General features: G+C 35.6%; 1 protein-coding gene across 1 annotated transcript; it reads left to right on the top strand.

Moving 5' to 3' along the window:
* Positions 1–612: 612 nt before the first annotated feature.
* Positions 613–6,460, top strand: LOC142177464 (DET1- and DDB1-associated protein 1-like). The gene is made up of 4 exons (XM_075246237.1): positions 613–831; positions 4,707–4,767; positions 6,100–6,161; positions 6,256–6,460. Exons 1-4 carry the CDS (start codon positions 745–747, stop codon positions 6,328–6,330), a joined length of 285 nt encoding a protein of 94 aa, XP_075102338.1. The 5' UTR covers positions 613–744; the 3' UTR covers positions 6,331–6,460.
* The last annotated feature ends 3,133 nt before the right edge of the window (positions 6,461–9,593 follow it).

Genomic DNA, 9,593 nt, shown 5'->3' with positions numbered 1-9,593 from the left:
GGATTATAGTAATTTTAATGAGTTATACATTTATTTAGATTGGTTTGACCTACCTAAATCTCTCCTTTTTTTCTTAAGTAATTAAATTTAAGTAATATTACATGTAATCTTTCTTCTTAAATCTTTTAATTTGCCTATTCTCCTTATATTCGTAATCTAATTCGTGTCAACCTTAACTTTTTCTCCATATATTTAAGATTATATAGCGTGAGCTTTTTCTTTTCCTGTATTATATATCTTTATCTATTATTAAAAAAAGCGTATCTGTATATAATTAACTATGATTTAGACTCCCAATAACTTTAATCCAAACTCTATATTTGTATTAAAAAATATATTAAATTCAGAACCAAGTTACTAATACTTAATAATAATTATATTTATACCAATTTATTGTATAAGTGATATCACGCGTGGAGCTAGGAGATTAACTACATATTCGGCTGAATTTAATAACTTTAATCTAACCCTTATATTTATGTTAAAAATTAATTAAATACATATAAAAATTAATTTAAAATCCAATTTACATTTGGAAAATTTAGCTTCATAGTAGAAATCGAGGTGTATACAAGTTTACACCATAAAGTGCAGAGTTTTTTTCTTTTCAACAGCACTGTGCCCAAAACCACTATATATATTCCTTGCAACTTCAATTTACAATACCGGTCGGTGTCTGTAACATTGGCATGCCGGCATTGTTCTCTCCATAATAATTCCATCTTCTTCGCCTTACTTATTTCAATGGGGTCAATGTTCGATGACGGCTGGCCTTCTTTTGACCCCAAAAATTTTAGTCAGCTCCGACCTTCTAGTTCCTCCACTCCATCTGTAAGCACCATTTTTTGTTCTTTACTTTTTGCTCTTTTTTTGTGTAAAGAAAAGTTCAATCTTGGTTTTACTGACAACCCTTTCCATCAATCTACTCCTTTTTGCTTTTTTTGCCTTTTCCAGTTTTTAGTTGATGTTTTTTCCACGCACTCTTTGTTCTGTTTGCTCTGTACACACACACACACAAAAAAAAAAAAACTCCTTTTGCTGTTTATTTGCTTTGTTTGTTGAGGTTATGTAATGAAATTATGTGCTTTTATTTGATTCCTTACCATTTTACATAAAGGGTCTCTTTGTAAAGTACTCATCTGGCTTAAAAACGACTCTGCGTTGAAGAGCCTGGTGTGATTTCTTGTTTTTGTTTGAAAATGGCTTTTCAGACGTTTCGTTTTCATATGAACTCTAGGGTTTTCTTGATGATGTGTAAGAGGAATGATCTTTGAACCGTAAGTGATAAATGAGGATGTATCATTTTTTTTTTTTGGGTGCATTTTTCTAATAAATTTACTGGTTAAACAAATATTTGGTGCATATACATTTTTCATATCACTTCAAAACAAGAATGGAGCTGGGTGCTGTTTGTTGTTAACAGATGTCAGGTTCTAAGTATGGTACATTCAGCTTTTCATAAACCTCTCCTTTTTGGTTTACACACGTGGACCCATTATTTGCCATGTGGCATGTGCAACTACAATTTTATTGTAAAAGTTGAAAATTGAATGCAGCTCAGCTTTGAAACTTCAGTTCTGTCATTGTTGTTTTATATGCATGGGTGAAAAGTTTCTAATCTTGTTTACATTGGCCCATGTTTGACTGTGAAACTATCTGTTGAATGAAGGCTGGGAAGGTTCATGCCTATTTAAAGATGATTGTTTGGCATAAATATAATACCACTAGAAGTGCAGGAGGTTATAGGTTCGAGCCGTGGAAACATACTCTCGTAGAAATGCAGGGTAAGGGTGCCTACACTCTTGTGGTTCGGCCCTTCCCCGGAACCACGCATAGCGGGAGCTTAGTGCACCGGCTGCCCCTTATAATACCACTAGAAGTGTGGAATATACCTTTTTGAAGTATCAATAAGCAAATGTGGGAAGTTATTGAAGTGCCTTTGCCCCATAAAAATTAATTTTCTCAAAAAAGAACAGTTTTATTTTTTTGGGGTAAGTGAGCATTTTGAAAATTAATCTGCCTTTTTTAGCCTCACTGGAGCTTTTCTTTTTGCTTTCTTCAGCATAAGTTTTACTAGACTCATTCTTTGGCATGACATTCAATACTGTTGGCTTTTGCATCACGTAAATATAAATATTTTAAATTAGGAAACTAGAATAAATTCAAAAAATTTAGCCCTGCTAATAAAAGTATCTGCGAGAATGGAAATGTTGTTGGGATAATAAGAGAGCCGTATGATTCATGACTGGAATAGGTTCAGTACTTAATCAGAGGAAGGTAACTATTATCTTATACAATGATGAGGATCTAACAACTAAATCGATAGCAGAGTAATCTGGCGAGACCTGAACCATTTTGGAACATTCCTATTTCTATCTTCTTTTTGTACCTTTGCATTGTTTCTCATCCTGGTTCTCGTAATAGTCGTTTGGATATTTAAGAGATCTGTTTGTTTGACTAGCGCTGATGCTTGTAGAAATCTATGATCATGTCCTACAGTTCAAAGTTTAAATGTTTTAGGCTCTTGGGAAATAGCATTTTATTACAGTTCAAACTTGAAATGTTTTAAGCTTTTAGAATTGGCATTTTTTCTAAGTAGTAAGTTAAGGCTCCTCAATATGTCAACAACAAATGAAAGCTTCATACCTCAATTAACAGTTGAATAGTAAACCATGTATAAATTTGGAATAATATGGCATGATAATTAGTGTGTAGTGCTATTTCACTTGTTCCTTCAAACTCAAACGATAAATGTTTAAAGACATTATAGATGAAAACTAGAATGTTCAAAGGATTTGCCTTAAGAATATATAAAAACTTGTTCCAAAGGCGAGTTAGTAAGGGAAGACTGTATTTCTCCTCTCTTTCTTTTCTTTTGAAAAAAAAAGATTGTACTCTGATAAGAAAAAAAAAATGAAGAAGAATAAATTGAAGCCTCATCAGCATTTTTCCTGTGTGATGTAACCTATGTAGAATTGCATAATCTTGTAACAAGTTTCTTTGGATGTTCATGTTATACAAGGCCTGTTTTAGAAACTTTATAATTATCTTGCTATGACTATCTATTATGGTGACGTTTAGCGTGGTTTTTTTTTTTTTGGGGGGGGGGGGGGTGGTGCTAAGAATAAGAGGTTTCTCCAAATTAAAGGTCCCCTTATTTCCTAAGCCTCAAATCAGATTTGAAGATTCAAACACCAGAGATGTATCTACTGTAGTTATGTGCTGATTCTATGTTCTTCCTCCTTTCTCCTTTTTTTCCTCCTTGTTGCTTTCTCTTTATTCATGCTACCTCTTTTTTCTTGTACTCGTTTCCTATATTTCCTTTTATCTCCTTAAAATAATCCAAGGCTGTAGCAGCCAGCTATTCATTCATATTACTCTTGTTTCGCCCTATGATGCTGCTAGCGCAACATAAGTTTATATTTATCTAGATATAAATTTATCTCTTTCTCTATTTTGCCTTTTGTTCCTCGGACGAGTACTCTGAACATAGTTTCTTTCTCCTGCACAGTCTGGTTTTTTGTTCACGCAGGAAATAGTCTCTATCTTGGTTTTCTGTACTTCTGTTCCATCTAGCCCCTGTAATACACAAATTTTACCAAAATTGAGTTTTTGAAATCTTGGCCAGACTGTTTCAACTAGAGGACCACATGGAAAATGTCGAGACTCATCTTCGCCGTCTTTCCCAAGCTAATTCATTACCCATATTAGATAACCAACCAAGCACCTATAGATGTACTTTCCTATTATGGACCAGGTGGGCGCGTTACTCCGCTCACACTTCAACCTAATATTTCCTCATATATGCGCAGCTCTATTTACTTACACTTCAATATACTAAGTTTTACTAGAAGTTAATACCCTTAAATGTGTATATGAACTGCTAGGAAGCTAATTTTCTTCCTTCCATGACAGTTTTAGGAGTTGGTGCCATGCTTTGCATCTTATGTCATCATTCACTGTGCTTCCATTACATTAATCATAACTCAACGTGTTCTCTACAACTGAATAATTAGGTTCTGTGATATACCTTTTAATGACTTTTCAGGATTCTAATCTCAATTGCTTATCTAAATAGATATAGAAGAGCTGCAAATTACCAGATTCAAGATATTATCATCAGCTGATAAAACAGTACTGTGATTATTGTGGCGTTCTGTATCTGATTCACTTCCTTGGTTGACCTTCATTTTCTCTCCAATGGTTGTGTGATTGCAAAATTGAGAAAATGAATATGAAAATACTATTCGATATTGAATTCCTTCCCTAATTCATGGAGTAAAGTTGATTATGATACTTTCCTTTAATGAGCTGCTTTGAAGCAATATATTAGGTCACCTATTGCGGGAAACTGTATACGTTCACTATTGCATGGTAATCTTATGATATGCAGAAGGTGCTCTTCAGGCGGTTATGTGGTTGGATGATTAACATTAATGTTTTTATCTGAGAGTCTTTGATGGACTCTCTTTTTTGGAAGTTCATTTTTCAGAATGGCATGACTGCAAGAGCTCACGTGTCTCCTATAAGAGTTAATTTTACATTTGCGTCAGTGTTCCATGCATGAATTTTTGTTGCGAAAGTCATCTTAGTTTCCTTAATTTTTATAGCTGTCAGGCATCTGCTACTTTTTCTTTTGTTTTTCTGATAGACAGAGTATTGATTTCTTTTCCCCTTACTGATGTTATGTTTCTCTTTGTCTCCAGAAAATGACACCAGTAACCTATTGTCCTACTCATGATCGGACTCTTCCTCCGCCAAATCAAGGTAAGACAAGAAAAAGATTATCCTTTATTTAGTATATCCACTTTCTACATGGCCGACACCTAGCCTGGGGTTGATGTTTAGTTGTTTTTATCTGTTATTATGTTGTTATTTTTCTGGATTGGTATTATTTTGAATGACTAGAAAACCTAATCCCCCTACTCCAGTGACTAATGAATGGATTGACTTGACTACTTGTTATATCTAAGTGTATAGGTCATGCCTCCTGCTTAGTCTGACTAAATGATATTTGAATTATGGCAGTCTTCTTAGTACAAAGTGTTGGAAAATATTGTAGATCTGGTTCATGGGGTCTTAAGATATGTCTTGATAAGGTATTCTATTTTTCAAGAAAGTTGAGAAAAAATGGTGCTTCTTATTATAGGCTGAAACTTGAAACTCCATTTTACATAGATGTAGTCTACGTTTATCACCCTGGTATCTAGTGAGGCTGATGAGTTGTTTTTCTGGTAAAAAAGTGATGACACTGAGGTACCGTTTAGAAAGAACGTCTTATGAGTGGAATGCCACGGTGCATGGATTTATTAAGATGCCCTTTGGCAATGCATTTTTAGTTACGACGCTGAAGAGTGAAGACCAGTTAAGTTGAACGACCAAGGGAGTTTAATGCTTTACGAGTAATTATGGAAACCGATCTTTGTACATTGGGTATTTTGGAATCTAGTTGCCAAATAGGGTTTTCTTTCTACCTTAAATTTCCTCACTTAATGCCATTTTTCTGAGTTCTTATGTCTTTACAGCATGCAAAAAACACTTAATAAATGGGTAATTGTACTTCAAGTAGATCAGCAAAGTCTGTTCTAAATTATTAGTGTCCGTTTAAAATGGGTTCTGTTTCAAATCAATAGATGGTAGATTCTAGTTAAAGTAGCTCGACGACGAAGTCCTTTATAAAATTCTCTCCTTGGAAGGAGTTTAGCTTCAAAGATACCTCTTAAATTAAACGTGCATGTCAAAAGTCTCTTAGGAGTAAAATAATAGGAGTAATGGACTTCACATCTGTAAAAAACTTTCTCCGATGCCCTATAAACATAATGTTTTGCATAATGTGCTTATTGGTAGTTTGGTTGACAAGTTTTAATATTAAATCACTTTCTCTTCTTCCGTTAATTCTCAATTTATGGGAGAAGAAAATGCATACTAGATATTGAACTTCGGGGCATAAAACTTTTGTGTTCTAATCATCTGAAAGAGTACCTTTTCATGCAAAAAGTCGAACACTTGAATGGACGACTGGTTAAATTCATCAATGTGCAACTATTCAAGCCTTTTCTCACTGAAGAATTCTTATTATTCCGCGTCTTGAATTTTCAGTTATTTGCTCAGACACCAAAGATATACTTGTTCGGCACTTGGAGCAGCGTGCTGAAGAGAAGGTTAGTATTCATTCTTTTCTCAGCTTTCAGCCAACCATTTCTAATGAATGTTGTAATGAATTTGCATTGCTTCTGATTGCATTTGGTATTGCAGTCGAGACTCAAGAGAGCGGCTCCAGAAAATCTGATACCAGATCATGGATCTAAGCATCATAAGAGCTCCAGCTAAGATGCTTCTTGAAAAAAAAAAAAGGTTCTGCAAGTGTCTATATATATTGGAACAATGATACATATAGATGTAGATGTTGTTGTTGTTGTTGTTATTATTGGTGGGAACTCATAAATGGCTTGTTTGCCAATTGTTATAAAGGAGGTGTAGATTATTTGAAATGTGACATTGGATCATCCAATTTAATACTATATAGTAATGTTGTTGTTTTTCTTGAATCCATGACTATCCACTTAGATTTTTGTGCATCAGCATTGAAATGGAAATATAGCAATTATACAATAGGCCCTTGTGGTCTGATACTTCCCTTGACCCCATGCATAGCGAGAACTTAGTGCACCGGACTACAAAGTTGGTTGTTTTGTGCTTGTATTTTATAATGACGTTAAAAAAATTTACACTATAATTCTATGTTACTCGGTCTCTTAAAATATGGTGTAGGATGCGTATCAGATCCTCTACAAATAGTGCATTTTTTGGAGGATCCGACACGGGTGCGACAACAATTTTGGAGAGTCCGAGCAACATAGGTTATCATAATCAATCACATTTTTTTTTTACAAATACAAATGAAATTTTTTTCAACTTTCAATATTTCATATATATATATATATAATACAATTTAAAATTATGTACATATGTAGTATAAATTTAGGATTTGTTTTTGCCCTGACAAAGAAAAAAGTATATGGATTGATAAAAATTTAAAGGGGACCATATGTTACCGTACTTTTATCCATAATAGTCTTTTTATTCTTTACTCTCTTTCTAGTTTAAATCTTCCTGTGCCCTTGATCTCCCTAATTATGAATTGTGTCTCCTCCTCCTCTATTTCCATCCTCATCAATGGAAAACCTTCTTCTTTCGTCTAGAGGTATTCGTCACGGAGACCCTTTATCTCCCTACCTCTTCATTATATGTATGGAAACCCTTATTAGGATTATCAAGCTATCTATGGCTAATAACACTTGGGACACCATCAAACTATCCAGTAACGGCCCTGCCTTATCTCATCTACTCTTTACTGATGATTTTATCTTATTTGCGAAAGCGAATACCAAAAATGGTACTACTATTAATAGTGTGCTTCGACAATTTGGTTCTCTTGCGGGCCAGAAGATCAATCATGCTAAATATATTCTCTTTGAATACCCCTCAATATACACAATTAGTTGTCTCCACTATTCTCAATATGCGTATCTCTTCTATGGTAGGTCAAAACTTAGGACTTCCAATCATAAACTTTCTTTCAACCTAAAAGCCAAGACTATCAATATATCTTAGATAACAACAACAACAACAATCCAGTATAATTTCACTAGTGGGGTCTGGGGAGGGTAGTGTGTGCGCAGACCTTACCCTTATCCTGGGGTAGAGAGGTTGTTTCCGATAAATTCTCGGCTCCTTCCCTCCAAGAACTCCCCACCTTGCTTTTGGGGTGACTCGAACTCACAACCTCTTGGTTGGAAGTGGAGGGTGCTCACCACTAGAGCAACCTACTCTTGTCCTATCAATATATCTTAGACAGCATGAATAATCGTCAGCCCAAGTTTTCTCAATCTTGTTGGCCAAACCACTTTGATCAAATTCGTCCTTGCTTCCATTCCTACAAATGCCATGCAAGATAATATTTTACCGACCAAACTATAAAAAGTATTGACAAAATTCAAAGGAATTTTCTTTGGGGTTCTACACTTGACAAAAAGAAAATTCACTTAGTCAAGTGGGACAATGTAACCTTACCACGTCAAAAGGGAGGTCTAGACATTCAAAAAAAATAAAAGGCAAGAATTTGGCGCTAGTTGCGGGTTTAGCATGACGATTCCACCACAACCCCATGCCCTTGGGTTAAAGTTCTTTCTTCGAAATACCGTCTAGCTTGACCTACCACACCTGACACTCCTCCTCGGGCCAATGCTTCCTTTATTGGGAAAAGTTTCTTCAAGGGTTACGCATTTACTACCAAGGGAACTAAGTGGCGTATTGGATCGGGTTCGGATATCAACTTTTGGCATGATATTTGGCTTCCCAACAATTCCACACTTAGGAGTCTTATCTAGAGTCCCTTACAACTATTTGAATCTACCTTAACACTATCCCACCTTTTACAGAATAATCAGTGGCAATTTCAAAATCTTTCTTTTATCCTCCCTCCTACTATCTCTACCATCATCCATAGTACGTACTTCAACCCTTACTCATCATCACACCCTAATACGTTCTGCTGGTTCTCTAATCAAAGCGGCATTTTTTCTACGAAATCGGCATACCAACTATATCTCTAGGAACTTCAATCTGCTGAGATGAATATTGCCCCACTCTCCTGGATTTGGAAACTACATATACCCAATAAACTTAAAATATTTCTATGATTAGTGCTGCAAAACCGATTTCCTACCGCTGCTTACCTTTACTCTTTACATATTCTTCCTCACCCCACCTGTCAATCATGTCTTTGTGCTCCGAAAACCATAAAACACTTGTTTTGGGACTGCGACAACGTCAAACCATTGTGGACTTTCTTCGATGTTAACACTACTGGTCCCAACTTTAATGATTGACTTCACGATCAATGTCGTCAAACTCAAAACCCTTTTAGCTACCAAGACATTCAGGTTCTGCAATGTTAATAGTCCCCTTCATTCTTTGGCATATTTGGATAACACATAATCATAATCTTTTTAATAACCTTCACAATCAGGTGTATGTTAATAATATTATGTACCATTTTATAGAATTTCACTTTCTCTCAATGGCTCATCATCCTACAACTGTCACACACACTCTTTATATCAAATGACATCCTCCACCTGAACACTTTTTCAAACTTAACACGGATGGTGCCTTTGATCCAGCTACCCTAAAAGCTGGTGCCGCGAGAATTTTTCGTAATCATAACAGTCAATAGATTCGCGAATTTAAGACCAGCCTAATTGCTCCACTGCAATTGAATCTGAACTAACAACACTTTTGCTTGGTTTACAATTAGCTAAGGAATTAAAATTGTCTCCCCTTCAAATAGAGACTGATTCGCAGATACTATGCACCATGATCGAATATGAAAATGAACTCCACTTACACATTCTTTCTGATTGCAGGTCATTGATGTTGGAGCTGGGTCAAGTGGAACTTAGGCATATCTACCGCAAAGCAAATACTACCGCTGATGTCTTGGCTAAGCATGGATTGAACCTCACCCCCTCTGATGGCAGGCAACCGTGGCTAGGGATGGCAATTGAGCGGTGCGGGTGCGGGACGGTGCG

The sequence above is a fragment of the Nicotiana tabacum genome, chromosome 23, assembly GCF_000715075.1.
Source record: "Nicotiana tabacum cultivar K326 chromosome 23, ASM71507v2, whole genome shotgun sequence".
Lineage (NCBI taxonomy): Eukaryota > Viridiplantae > Streptophyta > Magnoliopsida > Solanales > Solanaceae > Nicotiana > Nicotiana tabacum.
Note: the sequence above shows the minus strand (reverse complement) of the source record. Positions and strands in the feature narration are given on the sequence as shown.

What these genes read in the sequence shown, in the direction of transcription:
- LOC142177464 (XM_075246237.1), top strand. Translation starts at nt 745, where the DNA reads ATGGGGTCAATGTTCGATGACGGCTGGCCTTCTTTTGACCCCAAAAAT. An exon ending in CTAGTTCCTCCACTCCATCT is followed by an intron (nt 832 to 4,706) that starts GTAAGCACCATT and finishes CTTTGTCTCCAG; the next exon opens with AAAATGACACCAGTAACCTA. An exon ending in AGCAGCGTGCTGAAGAGAAG is followed by an intron (nt 6,162 to 6,255) that starts GTTAGTATTCAT and finishes TTGGTATTGCAG; the next exon opens with TCGAGACTCAAGAGAGCGGC.